Below are 18,170 nucleotides of genomic sequence, written 5' to 3'. Positions count from 1 at the left end.
ACGCTTTGGATACCATAGAAAACAAGATCAATGGGTGATCTGAGGTTATGCGAGGAAGGTTATAGAAAGCTCAACAAAGATGGCTGCATCTTCACCGGGGTGTCTGTCAAAGCCCTCGTAAGTACTTTACGAGCAATCTCTGACGACGTTGGTCTCAGAAGAAATTGTTTCTTGAAAGCATTCGGCATCGTTAGAAAAATAAAAAGTATCATAGCCCAATTTCATCGATCGAGTTTCGATAAAACAATTGCGAAGTTCGTCCAAGTGCTACTTGCGGTTCAATTATTGTAGAAAAGAGAAAACAAAGGACGTACAATGTAAAAATTCTCGGACATAAAGGAGACGCGATGGATCGATTAATCGTGATCTCGAAAGATGACCTTAACCTTTGAGAGAGAGGAACCATGCGCAGCATTGAGAGTAACTGGCTAAGCTCGTTTCGGAGATAGACGCTGATGTGAAATGGAAGGAACGAGCTCCAATCGCTCTCGTCACAGTACGAATGCTGTCTCTCCTTTTAAGGAAGGGCCGACTTGATAATAACCTACTAGCACTCGCCCTACTTAACGGCACAGCGAGAATCGCTTAACCGTCTCGCCACTACCACCGTCACGTAACACCTTTTTTTCGCGACAGCTCCCGATTATCGGTTTTATCGGGTTATTATATGCTATATACCCATTCGAAAGGCCGGTGACATCCTTCAGCCAGCATTTACCAACGCGGAAGATATGATCCAATCTCGAGCCATTATGTACGATCGAATATATTAAAGAAAAAAGTCTGATAAGCCTCTCGGAGACTGTCGATAATGGATTATAAATTATTAGCCTTGGAGGTATTTTTTTAAACGAACGATTGTTTTTGACGAATATAGCTTGCGAAGGAAAGTCGTAGCAGCTCAAGTCAGTAATGCGCGGACGTAAACAACCTTTAAGGCGGTCATACACCTTCGGTTGTACGGTTCACCCATACGGTTGAAAGGAGCAATTGAAAACTGGACCGAGCAGTCCCCCAATACGACTTCATCCTCAATCTGTGTAGGTGAAACGTATAAAATAGCTGGAGGTGTATGTTACTACATGGCTGCGGCCTTATGTCTAATCGGATATTTCCTTGGCCAACGACACGTGAGAGCTTTCTCATATTCTCGCTTAACGGATTCATCCATCCATCATTTCCACAAGTCCTGTTTACCACTGACGGCAGATTGGATCGTGCCAAAAATATAGTTGATTCTATGGGCAATTTCATTTTACTCGTAGAATTCTATGTCGAATGTACTTTCGGAAACAATGAGTCTTCAGTCTCCAGCGTTGTCTTCTCATCTCGGCGACTCTTCTTCTTCTTCTTCTTTTCTTATTTTCTTATTTTCCTTCTCTTCCCCGTTGTCTCTCCAACGATGCAGTGCTTGGCGGGGGTCCGTACCGTTTTGTGATCGTACACATTGTTGATTGCATATCCCCCAAAAATAATCGTATACCTTTTCCTGGCTTCTGCTAATTTTGTTAATTATCTGTGTAATGTTTCGTTCAAGTAAGAAAGTGAGAAAAATTAAAGTTTGTCTGTACTTCGAGTGAAAATTGATACCAATATTCCAAGACTGCGTCGTCGGATTGTCAAGGTAACGCTTTCGAAATTTACCATTACTAACACGCAGTCAATATGCTGCTTCTGTCTTTATGTTGGATGCTCTGGACGTGCATGAAACCCTAACTGAAAATTTTCAACCTCGCGACAGAGGGCTTCGTACTGTAGTTTGGCAAGCTTAACGAGCAATGGTAAGGAGATGGAGAGGGGCAATGAGTTATGGCGCTTAGAGGTAAGACTCTGCTAATATGCACGATAAACGATCATTAATGCTGAGGTATGATTTCACTCATTTTTCTCTCAGAATAATAGTACTTCACACCTCTGCATAACTCCTATAATATACATGTAATTTCCGCAGCAATATTATCTAGCAGAACGTGTATTCAAATTTTTATTCCATTACTATATGTGTTTGAATCATTAAATTTCTTTGCTTCATGTGTCATTATTTAATAAGTATTTGATTTTTAATCCACTAGAGAGATTTCTCTAATTATGCTGTTACACTTATTCTATTTATTTCTTTAATTCAAATGCAGATAGAAAATCATAGCAAAAATTGTATCAGAAAGTTTCAAATAAGCCGTTCCACGGGTTTAAAATTTTTTAGCGAAGCAACTATTCTACAATCATTATTTACAATAACGTATGGCTTTTAATAAAGCCTTTTATACGCATGTCTATTTGCAGAAATCCAGTTTTAACAAATTTGATGCACTAAGTAAGAAGACTGTCTTGCACGTACGCTCCGTGGATGCTGGGAAAGTACAACAGCAGTTAAATGCGGTATGTATAGAAGACGTAAAAAATTTTAATAGTTAAAAATGAGATATGTTATATGGATAAAATAATTGTAAAGCTACGCGAGAGATATGATAAACGGATGTTTCTGCAACGTAGGTGGGCCAAAATGGTGATTCAAATCCGACCTGCCGCAGTTGCGGTAAAGTCGTGTTTCAAATGGAACAGACAAAAGCTGAAGGTCTCGTCTGGCACAAGAATTGCTTCCGATGCGTTCAGTGTAGCAAACAGCTTAACGTCGACAATTATGAGAGCCATGAGAGCACGCTTTACTGTAAGGCTCACTTCAAAGAGCTCTTCCAACCGAAACCGGTCGAAGAGACCGAACACCCTGGTACGTCAATGACAATCTTTTTGCATTTATCTTTTCCTCGACCCTATCCCTTCTATTGAGTATCGAATAATCTCTTTAAGCACCATGCTACATTTCAAATTTACTGCAAGTCTTTCTATGGCACTGAATGCGAGGTATAATTTCTTCTTAAAGAATGAATATTCTCTTTAGCTGAATAATTAATTTTTTTTAAAGAGTTTTTTCACTTTCAATTGTTAGATATTTTTTGTCGTGCATCATTCTTTATAATGCAATGCTGATATAATATTTAATCTCATGGTACGAGAGCCGTACTGTAATTTGGTATAGAATATCGACGGAAAAGAAATTATGTAGCAGCTCTCCTCGTTGATGTTACACACAGTAGGATATACCATTTATAATTATAAGCTTCTGTGTAATCCTTTTTAAAAATCTGCAAATGTTAAACGAAATCGTTAATACGACAAAGAGTTGTCTTGTAAACTTCTCAGTTCGACCTCGAAAGCCGGAGATGATCATACGGGAGAATGAGCCGAAAGAGTTGCCCCCCGATGTGGTCAGAGGTAAAACTGACAAAATTAACGCGTTAGAAATATGTTCTAACATTATCTAACAGTGTGAAGTGTTTGTAGTAAACTGACTTTTAAAAATATCAAATTTTTTGCTTATTACTAAGAGTTTCAGTGTGTTTGTATAGATCTGTATACTTTTTTAACTCTTTACATTTTTTAATTAAATAAAATTCACTATAGGTTATTCAATAGACATTAATTAAATAGCTAATTTGTAGCTTATTAAAGTAATATGGAGATACAAATGTTCAAACATTCTAGCTAGTTATTAGTACTTAGCCAGTGGCTGCATGTATTTTGACACATGAAATTTAAATCAATAGGTGAATCATAATATTGCTTATACAATAATTGATCAAAGTTTAAAATAAAAGAGTTGCTCTGATATTTAATCGCCTGTAGAGTGACTAATATTCAGTGTTTAGAAAATATCAGTAAATAGTTGCTTAAATAGCGGTGATTGTTTTAAATTTTAGCTTCGGACAAACCAGACTTGGGACTGGAGGAGCTGTCAAGTCTGAATGTGAAGTCACGTTTCCAAGTGTTTGAAAAAGCCAGTACTGAAAACACAAATGATATAGAAAGGTCACCTTCGCAAGTAGCGGTGAAGAGGTCAGCGAGCATTCTCAGTAAACTCGCCAAGTAAGTATAGCAGCTTCAACATTAACACAAAGTATTTTAATAATATAATATTTGATTAAATTATATATATATATATATATATATAGTATATCGAACTATAACATTTGTCCAATAGTTTTTTAAGGTAATTATTTCGTCAGATTTCAGGCTAAAGGCATGGACATTGGAGTAGCTGATGATTCTCTAAATGGCATTCATTATGAAGAATCTAGTGAAAGTGAAACAGAAGAGGAAGAGGAAGACACCGAAGGTAACAAACCCATAGAATTTGATAGAATAATAGAACTATGGATTATTGTGTTCATCAGTGATTAAAATAAACAAGAAAATTTTGCAGATACAGAAAGAGATATTGTTAAAGCCAAACGAACGACACGTGAACGTCCTATAAGTTTCTCAAAGATGGATGATATCAAGAACCGTTGGGAGACTACTAGCCAACAAGGAAGACGCGAAACACAACGCGAAGCTAGAAAAGAAGAGATAGCTGGCATTCGCTCTCGGCTCTTCATGGTAATTCCAATGTTACTCTTTCTTCCTATTTTAAGGACAATAGGAGTTTAGTAAATCAATATACTTGCGCAAGTGTTCCTACTGTAAAGAGATTAAGTTGAATATATTAGCATACAATGCTAATAAATGTTAACAATATATTGAATGTGTAGTGGCCGGAGCTTCTATTTACATGCAATTTGTTAAATAATTGTCTTGAGTGTTTCTAATGAAACCGCAGGGCCGTTCTAAGAGGCATTAATTCAAGACGACGCCTGACGACTGTTCTAGGGCAAACAGGGAAAGATGAAGGAGATGTATCAGCAAGCTGTAGCCGGAAGCGAGCGCGTGACAAAGATAAATGCCGCTGAAGAAATACAGCATACAACGAATGCTCGTTCCATCAAAGAGAGATTCGAAAGAGGTGAACCTATTGCTGCCACGGATGATGAAACGGACAACAAGCCTAAGCCGGAAAAAGCCGATGAGGAAGTAATTGCTGCAGGTATTATAGTACACGCCGTTCTTCTTATCATTCTTTTTAATTGTTAATACTACCCGAAGCAGTAAGTTCTGAAATATATAAATTTTATAATTTGGAAAATTATCAAAGTCTTTGATGAAAAGTTTTTCTAGGAAAGTTTATAAATCACCACCAGTAAAATGAAATTAGAGTTAAAGAATTCACTGATATGTAGAAACTATTGAGTTTCAGAATTAAATTCATTCATTATGCAGGTATCAGTAGGAAATCTCGTTCTCTCTTCTTGGAATTGGATGCATCTGCGGCCAAGACGGGGAGACCAGTAACTCCAGTTAATCCGAAGACTCCTGTTGATGCACCTAGACGTGCCAGAGATGTAAGTTTACTTTTCATTCAACTATACAAATCTTTTATGAAAAGTGCAAATTTCGTGTTTTGTTTTCATTAGAGAGCATTGTTGCATAATGTGTTTTTCTCACTTTTAGTACATTTTCCGCATTAGAAGAACAGATTCCATTTATTCAAAAATTAATTATACAATATACACACAGCTCATGCAATTGTAAAAAAATTTATTGACCTTACTTTTTCGTTTATTACAAGGTACTCAGACCATATAAAGCCATGTGCTTTGACAAGGCTACGGTCTGATAAAGGCAACGCTTTTACAATTAATATTGAATATGTGGCCAAGAGTATTTTACTTAGAATGAATTTTCCCAGTCGGTTGATCATGTTTAAAAAAAAATCGAACATAAACTCTAGTGTACTTAAACTAATTTTTAGGAGAGCTCCTATATCATTGTTCATTATTCGTATATTATTAATTAATTTAGTATACAATGTTAAATGAAAAATAATGATAAGAATATATTGTAAAAGGCGTTCATGGGACGTCAAGTTTCGGATGACGTAGTGCGCAGCTCAGATCAGACAGAGGAGGTTCACGTCGAAACTTCGGACATTTCCAATAAATTCAAATTTTTTGAAACTTATAAGGAGCCAGAGAAGCAGCGAAAACAGTTCAGAATTACACCGCCTCGCGACGGTCAAGTCAAGGTTCGCTTGTTTGGGAAGTGAGCTGTTGAATGAATTAACCAATTAATTTAATTCGCGAACCAAAATACTAATTGAACCAAGTGTCAAACACTCACTCTGGATTGCTCTAACCTTATGCCTTTCACGAATTTGAGCATTTTACATTTAACTGAAATAGTTGCTAATTCATACATTAATTTTGTTTAACAGTCCTTTCGTACGATAAACATGTATAATAATATTCTAGCTATTAGTGTATTGGCTTTAACTTTTGTGTGCATGGCGCTTCTATCGTTTTTCTCGTATCTTTCTCACTTTTTAAAACGAAACAGTTTCCCATTCGTATTGACGGCATTTGCAATGAAATCATAAGATCGACCAATGTAATCTTTGAATGTATCGTTTTAATGAGAGAAAGCTGATAGTAAGTAATGCGTCGACTAAATCATTGAAAGCCTAAATTATCTGCTTTTACTTGTTTTCATTATTGGCGCTCCAATGATTTTATTATTCTGGATAAAAGCTGGTAGGTTTAGTAATTAATTCTAAAAAGTTTCTCTGATGAATTTATCAGATTTAATGAAAGAGATATAGTCTGATTGAGTCTATAATTCATAGAACTCGTCTCATGATAGATCCACTTTTGTTTTTTTGTCTTTTTTTTCATTTTAAACGATTAATTTCTCAAATAATTTTTGTCACTTGCTATCTTTCTTTACTTCATAATAAATCACATTATCAATTTCCGACATACTAAATGACCCTACCGATAAACAATGCTTATTCATCGAAATATTTAAAAATTCTACTCTTGCCGCTTAACTTTTCAAGATAAAACGATTATGTGATAAAGGCATAAAAATATTAACGATGGAGTCATTATTCAACGTTTGATATAAAAGGAATTTAATTTGTTCGACTTTGTATTATAACAGAATTAAATTTTAATCCGAGAGTCTGAAAAGTCAATATACATTTTACGTTAATATTTGAGAAAGTTTAAAAGTACTTTTTACAAATAGCAAATAGGGAGAAAATAATTAATGAATGGTAGTGGTCGGTAATAGCTGAGCTTAAATTTGAAGCCTAAATGAAGGGTGTAAAATAGGAGCGAAAGCTCGTTGCACAATAGCAGTCGGTTTCACGTTTGTCCTTGAACCAGCAACTGGTCAGAGCAGGAGCAAGAGCAGCAGTAAGCATACTTTTACCGTTAATATTCCTACATCCTTCCATTCGCAAAGAGCGACGCGGCGGACCAAGCAAAGCAGTGGCAGAAGGCAAAAGCAGAAGGCAGAGCGGGGCTGCCGCTGCGGGCTGCCCTCTCAAGTCTCACAGTAACTCACACGGTGACGCTCCGCCAGTAAGAGTCGTGTACCCTTTGCGTGTAGACCGCATAGCAACTGTCCTACTCACTCGAAATTGACGGATCCTGACAAAATTCAAAGCTCGCGCAATATCCAGTTGGTACACGTACCATTCTCTTTATTCTCCTGGCTACCAAAATTTAAACAGTTTTTTCAAAGGTAACCGTGTACAGTTGTTTTCATTGATAATTGTTTTTTTTTTTTTTTAATTCACATACGATACCAAGTACATCAAGTTGAAACGTGTTAATATTAATGAGGCTATTGAGTGTGATAATACTGCAGTTTTTTATTTAGCGACGGAGTTTTTTAAAAGAAAAATTCAACCGTCAAAACTCCGTTCCCTTCTGCCGCATGAGTCACCGAGTTTTTATAAAAGAACTCCTTTGATGCTTTTGGGGACTTTGGGACTCATGGTCGCTGACTGAACTCGTAAATTCATCGATTGATTTTTTTCCTACGGATTTGTGGGGGTAGAGGTTAAAAAGGAATCGTATCAAAAGGAATAGTGTTATTATTTTGTATACATATAGAAGGCATTATTTTGGTCATTGAAATGTAACGTATGATAATATCGAAAGAGGATTATAATTTTATGTACTTACTTAATATATATATATATATATATATATATATATAAGTTTTAATACGATTAATGTAAGGACAAACGGAAACACGCTCGGTGAACAAATGTCACGCCGGTTACTGATTGACACAAGTGATAATAATTGAAGAGTCTGCCAGTAGTCTGGTCATAAAACTAACTCTGTGGTCTTTGTATCTTTTGATCTATCAATTTGTTGTTGTTAGAGTCAATTTCATTGCGAACCACAATTCTCTCTGCTTATATCAACGAATGGATTATAGTTTATAACGGTTAATACGCGTTAGAGCAAACGCGCAAAAATAAATGCTACGTGTGAAAAGTCCTGTGCGAGGATGCAAAATTGCCTCATCGACGAGAGATTTCTCGGTCAGGCTCAGTTCGAGCCTCTTACTTTTGCGCGTGTATGCCCGAATTAATGTATATATATATGAGTATGTGTGTGTGTGTGTACGGCTGCGTGATCGGGTTTTCGACTTATACCTGGCGGAGTCACCGTTCCAGGTAGAAATACGCACACACATGAGGTGAGCTTACGTGCGTCAGCGATCACTAACGTGTGTATAGAATACGAGTAGTCTTCGCATAAAGAAGCCTCTCTCGCCTTGAGTCACTCCTGGTTTAGTCGGTGGAAAGGGTTGCCAGAATGTTGGGGGACCCCTACCTGAATTTTCGAAACTCTCTTCTGCACATGCCGGACAATATATATTCTATACTATATTATTAATCCAACGTATTGTCCTTGACAGTTACCGATTTTATTTTCAGTAATCACTTGCATTATTCTTAAACTTGTAATTTACCTATTTGTACACGGAGAGAAATGTCAGCTAATATTAATCTAATTAAAGGAGGCACGAATTAATCAAATGAAGGAATCTTTTGTCATTGAGTAAATATATAGTTGAAAACAGTTAATATTGATTAATTAAACGTAATTTATTTAAATTAAGAGTATCTAAGAATAGTTAAAGAATTTAACAAGAAAATTTAATCTTTTATACTATTATGAAAAATTTCTCTTCATAGTACATAGCTTATTAATTCTCTCCATGTACATATATAGATGTCACCCGAACGCAATTGGTTTGATTTTTAATTTGATTTGTACGTTCTGCACTAACTTGATGCGTTTGCACATGTATAATATGAGTTATAATAAGTAGCGTGTTATAAAATGATTTTATTTTCCAAGTGAATTAACGTGCATGCGCTATGATCGTAGATGGATTCACCGGAACGTGAAATTTATCGAGATCCAGGAGTGGTAAGAGCAGAAGACAGGGTGAGCGAAGTGGTGCACACAGACACTGCTAGGAAGATGCTGTCGATTTTCCGGCAGATGGAGGAGAAAGCGACTAAGGAAGATTTACCAGACGGCCCGAAACCATTGAAACGTTTTACGCCCCCACCGGAAGATAAATTTGCCAAGGCAACTGCTTCGGATACAGAGGACGACGAGGACGAAGAAGAAGAGTCCGGTGGTGAAGACAGTGGTGACGACAGGGATCCCAACTATGTACGGGCTTCCGATAAAGTGAGTAGGAATTTTTATTAAATTCCGATGAAATTTTTATTTTTCTTCTAAATGTGGAATTTACATGATTGTTAGGTTGAAGATGAGTTTTTGAAACAAGCGCAAAATGCAGCTCGCGCAAAGACACTGCGCGCCAAATTTGAACATTGGGAAGAAACCGATGGTAAGGTGAGCAATCATAATGTTGCGGAAATGGAAATTGCTCAAGGTAGTACGGGCGATCAGTCGAGCATAGAATCTGCGAGCAGCTTGAGAAAGCGTTTCGAGTCCCTTGGCTCGCAGAACAGCGAATCACCACGCACACCCAAGGTCAAAGTCAACCGATTTGTGGTAAGTTTAATATTACAAATTTTCCTCACGATAACTCGACGCCTCAGGCTTCATCACTTGCAATGCTTTAAATCCAGCCCTTACGTACACCACTCTGAATCAGTTGTTCCCATCATACATTTAATGTCTTTTTCAACTATCATCATCCTACTCAATCACATTTCTTTCCCACAATTATCATTTTTATCATTTTTAATCTTAATGAGAATGACGAATACCCACGTTGGTGTTAGAATGCATTAGTAAACAAGAATTCAAGTTTTTTTCTATTCGTTTATAATAATTAACAACGAAACCTTGTGCTATGTTGATATCGTGCATGCAGATAAGTATAATAGCAGAATTAACTTTTAAGAGAATGAAAAATGCACGAATTTTCTATTACTGTTGTGTCATATATTGTATACGTTTCGTGGTATCATTTTTTCCCAAATTTTCATAATGTTAATTGCAATATAATTTGCGCATTTGATTGCTTGGCCCTTACACGTGTACTCGCCTATCTAGATGAAATTATAATCTCTTTTATTCTAAAATTTGTATACTTATTAATTACAACGCATCGAGTACGATGCTCTGAATTAGATTTTATCATAACAGTTTTAGCTGCAAAGCGTTTTATTTACAAATCTGCGTAAATATAAAGTGACAATCTTAAGATCTATCGTGTATGTGTAAATAATATAAGGCATGGTTATTAATATTTGTGTGATTATTTTCTATTAACGAATACTCCATTTTTTTGTATGTTGTCATAAAAATTGTTAATTTTTATCATTGTGAAGTATGCTGTGCCTGCAATTTGATCGTGACCTGCTTGTGGTGTGATTTCGATTAGACAAATAATCACAATTGTTTCATGAGACTTTTGTTTGGACGCGAACAGTAAAGGAGACTGATATTACGAAGTCCAACTACGATGAGGAAGATTCACATTATCTATGAGATGGTGAATATTTCAAGAATGCCACGGGAAGGAACAACCTTAGTTTTGTTCTATGGAAAGGCAATAATATTTCAGATGTACGGTCTCCTGTTTCTGCAGAAGATCTGGTCATTGACGAATTATGTTAGAACAATATTTTTAGCTTATATTGTATCATATATGTTATGTGTTAATATTCTAATAGACCGTCTGAATGTGCACAGCAGGATTTGTCGAGTATTTTCTTTTAAATAAAGTTGTCAGTTTAAAATATATATTGATTAAAAATTGCTATTCTAATTAAAAGTTTAAGGAAATATTACGTATATTATCTATAAACGAAATTATTTTTATTTTATTTAGTTTATTTGATATGAAATGAGGAGCAAAATGCCATTTAACCCCGAAGAAATTGTTTTTTATCAGATACTTGACGTATTTTGCAATATTTACTATTAAGTATTTAAAAGAAATAAACGCCAATTTATTTTTCATTGTAATTTTATTGTAAGAGTATGAGCGCATGACTATAGATTAATTGTTAAATATACATATTTTTTAAGAATATTTCTCAACCAAACAGTAGAAACAATTTATATAAAAAGTTGAAACAAACAATGCGACATAAAAGCATGCGTTGGTACTTTTATAATAAGACTGGTCGCTTCCTTCAGGAAAATGAAATTTTAGGTAATAAGCAGATTGAATTTTTAAAACAATTAACTTCTAAGTGATATAACGAGAGAAGCGTTTGAATACAAAGCCTTAATGATTTTTTATAAAAATATATATATTTGCCTTTGACCTTTTTTTTCTGAATGTGCCAAGTAATTTATGGGGAAGTCTCGATGTAAAACCACAAGTGCTTCCTCAACTTAACTTAAACTAATCGAGGCAGATCAAATGTTGCGATTAAATTAAACAAAAGGCTTCACGTAGTGTTATTCATTAAGCATAATATTTTACACGACAAATTTTAGAAAAACTTATTTAATATAAGCCTTTCGATCATTATACACATTTGGATTTCTGTACAATTGTATGAAGGACGTTACTTTTTAAACAATATGCCAGATTTTCAATCAGCTGTAGTCTCTGTAATCTATGATATAATATTACTTGAGAATTTAATGGAGAGTAGGTACGTCTCGGATCATGAGAACAAAAGATTTTAATTTTGAGTTGAATATTTAAAAGTTACGAGCGTAAAACAAAAAAATTGATTCATGGAATACCAATTTAATATTGATAAAAAACATAATCTTTAAAAAAACCAAATATCTTTGTAACATTTTTTTACGTTTTTATATGGGACGTCATTTAATTACTTAATTATCGCTAAAATGATTTATTTTGGAATTGTTATGCAATAATTCCTAGGAAAAATTATTAATGTGTATTTAATATTACGTATAAATCCAGGTTGTTGTTGATATTTAAACGTGTAAATTTCTATTCGAACACCTTGTGTTTCTTTTGTAAAATTATATGGTGTATTTGTTGCTAATTGGCTAGTAAATTTTATCTGAGATTTATAAGAGCAAGTTATAATTTTATTTGAGATATAGTTAGTAGCAATCTTATTGAAAATGATTTAGATTGCGTTTTCTTGCGTCTTGTACCATATAACTTTTATCGGCATAATAATATTATTCTGTTATTCTTAGTTTGTAATGTTTATTATAATATTAGCATTATTACTCATAAATAAAATAATATTTACTGTCAATTCAATATACTATGATCCCAGGGCCAATCCGTCAAAAGCATCATTTTTGTCAAAGAACTTTTTGATTTCTTTTGCCAATATTATTTTATCAATATTTAATGCATTATAATACCACGAATTGAACTTTTATTTGATTTAAATCGAAAAATGAAATTTTAATCATCAAATTCATCAACATTTATTCCAATAATTTTAAGTTTGGGTAAAGGTATAAAGTAACCGTTGATCATATGTACTTTTTCTTTTATCTACTAATCTCTTCATTTACCCATTTTTAAACATAAACTGGTATTTATTTTTTTTTTTAATTTCTAATATTAGGAAATTCAGGCAACTTGTATGGATATCTGTGAAAGCTGCCAAAAAAAAGTATATCCACTGGAAAAAGTTGAAACGAGTAACAAAATCTTTCATAAACAGTGCTTTCGATGCTTGCAATGCAATTGCATTCTAAGGTAAAAAATTTGATTATATATTATTTTTTCATAAAGAAAAAGTACAATTATAATTAAGTAAAAGTTATAATCAACAAAGACTATTCTTTATTTGACTATTTGGCTTTGAAACTACTAAATCTTGCCGTTGTATTTTACAGGATGGATACTTTTACCTTAAACAATGGTAAACTTTATTGCATTCCACATTTTAAACAATTATTTATTACACGAGGAAACTATGATGAAGGTTTTGGTGTAGACCCTCATAAAAACAAATGGTCATCAAATAATACTAATGGCTCAACTACCCCAGCTCCAATAGCTGTCTCCAATGGTGATCTTTGATTCGCATATTAAATATCATTGCAGCATTAATTGCAACACAATTTGTAATTAATGAAGAAACTATATTATATATAGTATATTATAGACTGTAATTGCTCGACGAGCAACAAAAGTGAATTTTGAAAAGGGTACGCGAAAGTTAATTACTGTAATTGCATTGTTCGCTTCGCAACGTTTTAACTTGTTTTTCGTCCTAATTTATTTAATTATAAAATAAACCAAACTGTTTAATTAACAGACTACCTTAAAAAAATAATGGGATTAGATTTTTAGGGTATTTCTGTTTAGTTTTATATTATATTTATGTAAAAATGTTTCTTCCGAATAATGTATAACGGAAACTTAACATTATATTAAATGATGAATCTTTTATACTTTAGTGCAATCGGTGTTAATTAAAATCATTAAACGTAGGGAAGCGAAACAATCTATAACGCGCAGTTAAATCTAAAAGCCAAAATGACATAAACATTATGTATTGTATATTTTACAGTAAGCATGACAAAAAATCATAATTGTATATTTAATGCAAATCTATTTTGTAAAATTCGTGTAGTGTAATGTATGGACCTAATGTTTGCTACTAGTTGAGATATGGAAATAAATTTCAATGGATAAGGTCCTTGTCAAAATTAAAATGAAGATATTCAAAATAAGAGTAGATATTATATTGTCTTCCTTAATACTAGTGCAGCAATTTTAGAATCGGCAGCCAATAATGTCCCTAAAATAATATACAAAACTCGTACATAATTAATTGTAGGGCATATTCGATTCGACGGACGTGTTCAAATTATTTAATCATTTCTTTATTAATTCATTAAATATTTTCATATTACATCATTATGCCTTACTGTTGACATATTTTAATTCTTAATTTTAAGTATCGTCGTTTATTACGAGATTTGCATAGACATATATATTTGTTATATTATTATTTTTTACTTGTATCTTGCTTACTATTATTTTATTTTATGTTGTATAATATAGTATTACTTAATTAATTATAAATAATATATAATTTTCCTGTCTTAAATTTTCATTTACCATTTTAACCCTTTACTTATATGTATTTTAAAAAAGCACAGATACTATTTAAAATTATAGATATTACGTATAATGTTAGACCAGTCAAGTGACTAACGAACCAAAAGCAATAAGTAATTAGTTTCAAGTTTCGCGGCAATAACTCTTCAACACCTCATAATTTACGCTTACCAGTAGATGGCGCGTTTGGCTTTTAAATTTATTGAACAGTTCAACTCTATAAAGTTGTGTATTTATGGCATAAACTACGATTACTCTTAAAGTTCTTAAACTTTCAATGAAAGTTATTTGTAATGTGTTTTTAAATCTTCAAAATTTGGTATGTTAGTTGTAACGAGTAAGTACTACTTTCAGTTTTAATAATGTAGTTTGATATTTGTTTAAGAGATGCAGTCAAGATTTAAAATGAATCAAGGTTTATATAAAAATTGTGACGATTTATCTTAAATATATTTAATCTTCGATATAAGCGCTACGCGTATGATTGATAAAATTCATTGTGTTCAAAACATTTCTAATGTATAAATGTGGTTTAACTATTAAACTTGTTAATATGTTTCAGATAAACAGGATTAGAAAATGGTTCAGCTGGAGGTATGTGTAGATTCGATAGAATCGGCAAGGAATGCCATTGAGGGAGGAGCTTCTAGACTGGAAGTTTGTTCAGCGCTGTCAGAAGGGGGTTTAACTCCAACACTTGGCTTGATAAAAATGATCAAAACAATTGCTAGGGGAAAACCAATTTATGCTATGATTCGTGCTCGTGGCGGGAATTTCATTTATTCCGCAGAAGAAGTAGATGTTATGCTATATGATTTAAAGTATCTTAAAGATTTAGGAGTTGATGGTTTCGTTTTCGGGGCTCTAACTCAAGATTATCAGGTTGATACGTGCATTTGTCAACAGATTGTAAAAGCTGCTAATCCGCTACCAGTGACTTTTCACCGTGCTTTTGATATGGTTTCTGATCCATTTAAATCTTTAGAATTAATTATTAATCTTTCCTTTAAGAGAATTTTAACTTCGGGACAAAAACAATCAGCACATGAAGGAATGGATCTCATAGCTTCACTGGTTAAAAAATTTGGAGATCGAATTATTATTATGCCTGGTGCTGGTGTTACACATGAGAATATTTCTAAAATCATAGACTTCACTGGTGCTCGAGAGATTCATGCATCGGCCAAAACAAGGAAGATATTAATTTCTGATTCTACAAATCAAATTAATACAGGATATACCGAAGACACTAATTTTGTAACATGCACAAATTTGGTCTCTCAAATGAAGCTAAAACTGAAAAGATGAGACCATTTAGTATACATATACTATATAAGAGCGATTCTTTAACACAAAATTTTCGATAATTGTTGTTAAAAGTGTCGCGGTCGCTACCGAATTCTATCCTTAACTTAACGGCGACCGTAATAGGCGTCGATAGAGGTTTACCGAAAAAGATAAATATAATAAATGTCACAAATATTTCTTCAATTAAAATTTAGAAATCATACAAATGTTCCTATCATAAATTTACCTTATAGATTAAAGCTTACAGTAAAAATCGTAGGAAATTAAACTTAATATTTTTCCAATTTTTATATTTTAATGTAAACTAAATATATATACATATATATATATATATATATATATATATGAAGAGGTTTTTTATATATATAGAATTAATTGTGTTATTTAACTATACCACAAAGGCACTAACTGTATACATCGTTAGACTCAAAAAAATGTTAAAACATTCATTTTTAATGCCTATATCAATTAAAATATACTTACGTTTAATATTACGTTTAAATAAAATATGATAATTTTGTTATAGTCAAAATTAATATAATGAAGTAACACAAAAATTCCTATTTCAGTTGGTATTACATATACCGACATTACCAATTTCCCTAGAAACTTAACGAATTTTAACGTTATCATAATTTTGTGTTACAGAATCGCTCTTAGCGATATCTCTTGGTAAATCGAGTCAACTACCGAAGTTGCCGATAATGAGTCACTGAATCTTTATAGATGAAAAGTTACAGAATCGCTCATTTCGTTACTGCAAGCAACTGGTAGTTGACTCGATTTACCGAGAGATATCGCTATTTTATGTAATAATATTATGAAAATAAAATGGAAAGCTTTTAAAAACTGAATGTGTATACATTTTATACTGATTGTATACCTTGCAGTTTATAAATATAGGTATATCGTAAATTTTGCATAAAACATTTTGAGGTAAGTGAAAAATTATTAGTTGCAATGTTGAACGGTACATGGTTCAAGGTCTGTTTTAATTAATCACTATGCACATGTCGACGCGTTAAAATTGGATGATATAATCCTGACTTTTTGATTAAAATATAAGAATTTGTATGCATAAAATTGAACGCATGGATCGAAATAAACACATTTTCTTTGTTAGCGCTTATGCTGAGTTATTGAGCTGCAAATTACTAATATCAACAAAAATGAAAATGGTTAATGTACTTAAGTATTCTGAATGCTGTTTTCTTTTTTTATAGTCAAGAGAAGACTGTATAGTATATTATACAGAGTGAGGAAAAAGTACGGAAACGCTTAAATATATCGGAAAAAACAATTCATGAGCATTTTAAGTAATTATAAAAATCTATGGGGTCGATAGATTAGTTTGATCTCTGGAGACGTGGTGAAAAAATTATGTAGGTACTTTAAATTTTTAAACGAAAGCATACATTTTAATTAAAAGTTCTTATATCTTTTTTAAAAAATTGTTTAAATTATATATAAATCTATAATTTCAGCTGTTGAGTCACTAGATATTTCGAGGTGAAAATATAAGTATGTGAGCTTCTAGGTATGCGTTTGTGCGCGTATCGGTCGCAAGCAGTAGTGCAGCAAACCCACATCCATATGCAGTTTCAAATCGGAATATCTAGTGAACGATTAGCTGAAATGATAAATGATGTACTGTTTTGGAAAGCTTTTGTTATAAGCTACAAGAATCGGTAATGGAAAATGAAGTCTTACGCTTAAAAAAATAAAGGTGGTTTTGATACATCCTTTACTTCATCTCTCAAGGATAAACCTACATATATATTCGGAAGATTTTTAAAAATACTAAAAATATCCATGAATTAGTTTTTTCTTAAAATGCGTAGTTTCTGTGAGATATTGAAGGATTTTCTTATTTTTTCCTCACCCAGTATATTTTCTATGCCTGCATGCTTTTATGCAAATGCTAATTATAATGTGTAATTTATTGGTTACTTTCCATTACTAAAAGTTTTACGTAGAAATACAATTTTTCTAATAATAATATCATATATGAACACGAGTATGAGGGAATGGAAAGTAAATCCATGAAAAAGCAAATTATATTTCTTTGAATATATTTGTACAGAAGTGCCAAAGTAAAATTAAAAATTCGTTTATCTGCAACATTTATTCTATAAAATGTCTTCAAAGCTAGATTTTAGATTAAAATCACTTATTATAGGTCAACAATACAAAATTTGAAATATGTAAATGAAAGAAACGCCTGCCAAGTACAACGTTAATTCTTCCAAATAACATCATAAATAATTAATGTAATAAGGCTAAAGAGATGAATAGTGGACATAATTATGGTCATAGCAGGTACTTTATGCTTCGAATAATACCTATATGTATGTTACTTTTTAAAATATTTAAAACAAATTTTTATCGGGATAGAAGAAAAATAAAGAGTTATAAGAGAAAAGGGTAATTTAACGTCACCACCACTCTATCCCATTTAAACATTTACTTCACATGAAGAGAGGAGTTTAAAATTGATAATCGTGTTGAAGCAGTGGCGGCAAATCGAGAGGGTATAATATCGAATAATTATAAAAGGTTGAAAGCTCTATTCGGATTAATCGGCGCGGTGAACACGACGCTGTATT

General features: G+C 32.9%; 2 protein-coding genes across 8 annotated transcripts in view; both read left to right on the top strand.

Annotated features, from left to right (window-relative positions):
* Window positions 1-14,230, top strand: part of LOC136782741 (uncharacterized) — a 42,346-nt gene extending 28,116 nt beyond the window's left edge. For 3 of the 7 annotated variants that reach the window (XM_066742381.1, XM_066742378.1, XM_066742379.1), the window contains 15 exons: window positions 19-117; window positions 1,742-1,822; window positions 2,284-2,379; window positions 2,494-2,728; window positions 3,202-3,273; window positions 3,759-3,924; window positions 4,065-4,174; window positions 4,262-4,437; window positions 4,708-4,921; window positions 5,155-5,276; window positions 5,783-5,959; window positions 9,132-9,443; window positions 9,519-9,773; window positions 12,749-12,882; window positions 13,023-14,230. In XM_066742381.1, coding sequence (XP_066598478.1) covers window positions 19-117; window positions 1,742-1,822; window positions 2,284-2,379; window positions 2,494-2,728; window positions 3,202-3,273; window positions 3,759-3,924; window positions 4,065-4,174; window positions 4,262-4,437; window positions 4,708-4,921; window positions 5,155-5,276; window positions 5,783-5,959; window positions 9,132-9,443; window positions 9,519-9,773; window positions 12,749-12,882; window positions 13,023-13,209 — 2,436 coding nt within the window. In that variant the 3' untranslated portion in view covers window positions 13,210-14,230. Of the gene's footprint in view, window positions 1-18; window positions 118-1,741; window positions 1,823-2,283; window positions 2,380-2,493; window positions 2,729-3,201; window positions 3,274-3,758; window positions 3,925-4,064; window positions 4,175-4,261; window positions 4,438-4,707; window positions 4,922-5,154; window positions 5,277-5,782; window positions 5,960-9,131; window positions 9,444-9,518; window positions 9,774-10,659; window positions 12,522-12,748; window positions 12,883-13,022 lie in introns of those variants that run through there. The other 4 variants (XM_066742380.1, XM_066742382.1, XM_066742383.1 and 1 more) reach the window with 4 other exon arrangements.
* A 277-nt stretch (window positions 14,231-14,507) lies between these two features.
* Window positions 14,508-15,966, top strand: LOC136782772 (copper homeostasis protein cutC homolog). Its single transcript, XM_066742441.1, has 2 exons — window positions 14,508-14,593; window positions 14,819-15,966. Exon 2 carries the CDS (start codon window positions 14,836-14,838, stop codon window positions 15,562-15,564), a length of 729 nt encoding a protein of 242 aa, XP_066598538.1. The 5' UTR covers window positions 14,508-14,593; window positions 14,819-14,835; the 3' UTR covers window positions 15,565-15,966.
* The last annotated feature ends 2,204 nt before the right edge of the window (window positions 15,967-18,170 follow it).

This window comes from Prorops nasuta, unplaced genomic scaffold (assembly GCF_024137725.1).
Source record: "Prorops nasuta isolate Cenicafe-Biocafe unplaced genomic scaffold, Cenicafe_Pnas_1.2 PNAS00030, whole genome shotgun sequence".
Classification (NCBI taxonomy): Eukaryota; Metazoa; Arthropoda; class Insecta; order Hymenoptera; family Bethylidae; genus Prorops; species Prorops nasuta.
The sequence above is the reverse complement of the archived record's forward strand: the minus strand, read 5'-3'. Positions and strand labels throughout refer to the sequence as shown.

Bases quoted from the DNA above. Each gene is read 5' to 3' on its own strand.
- LOC136782772 (XM_066742441.1), top strand. From the start codon at position 14,836: ATGGTTCAGCTGGAGGTATGTGTAGATTCGATAGAATCGGCAAGGAAT.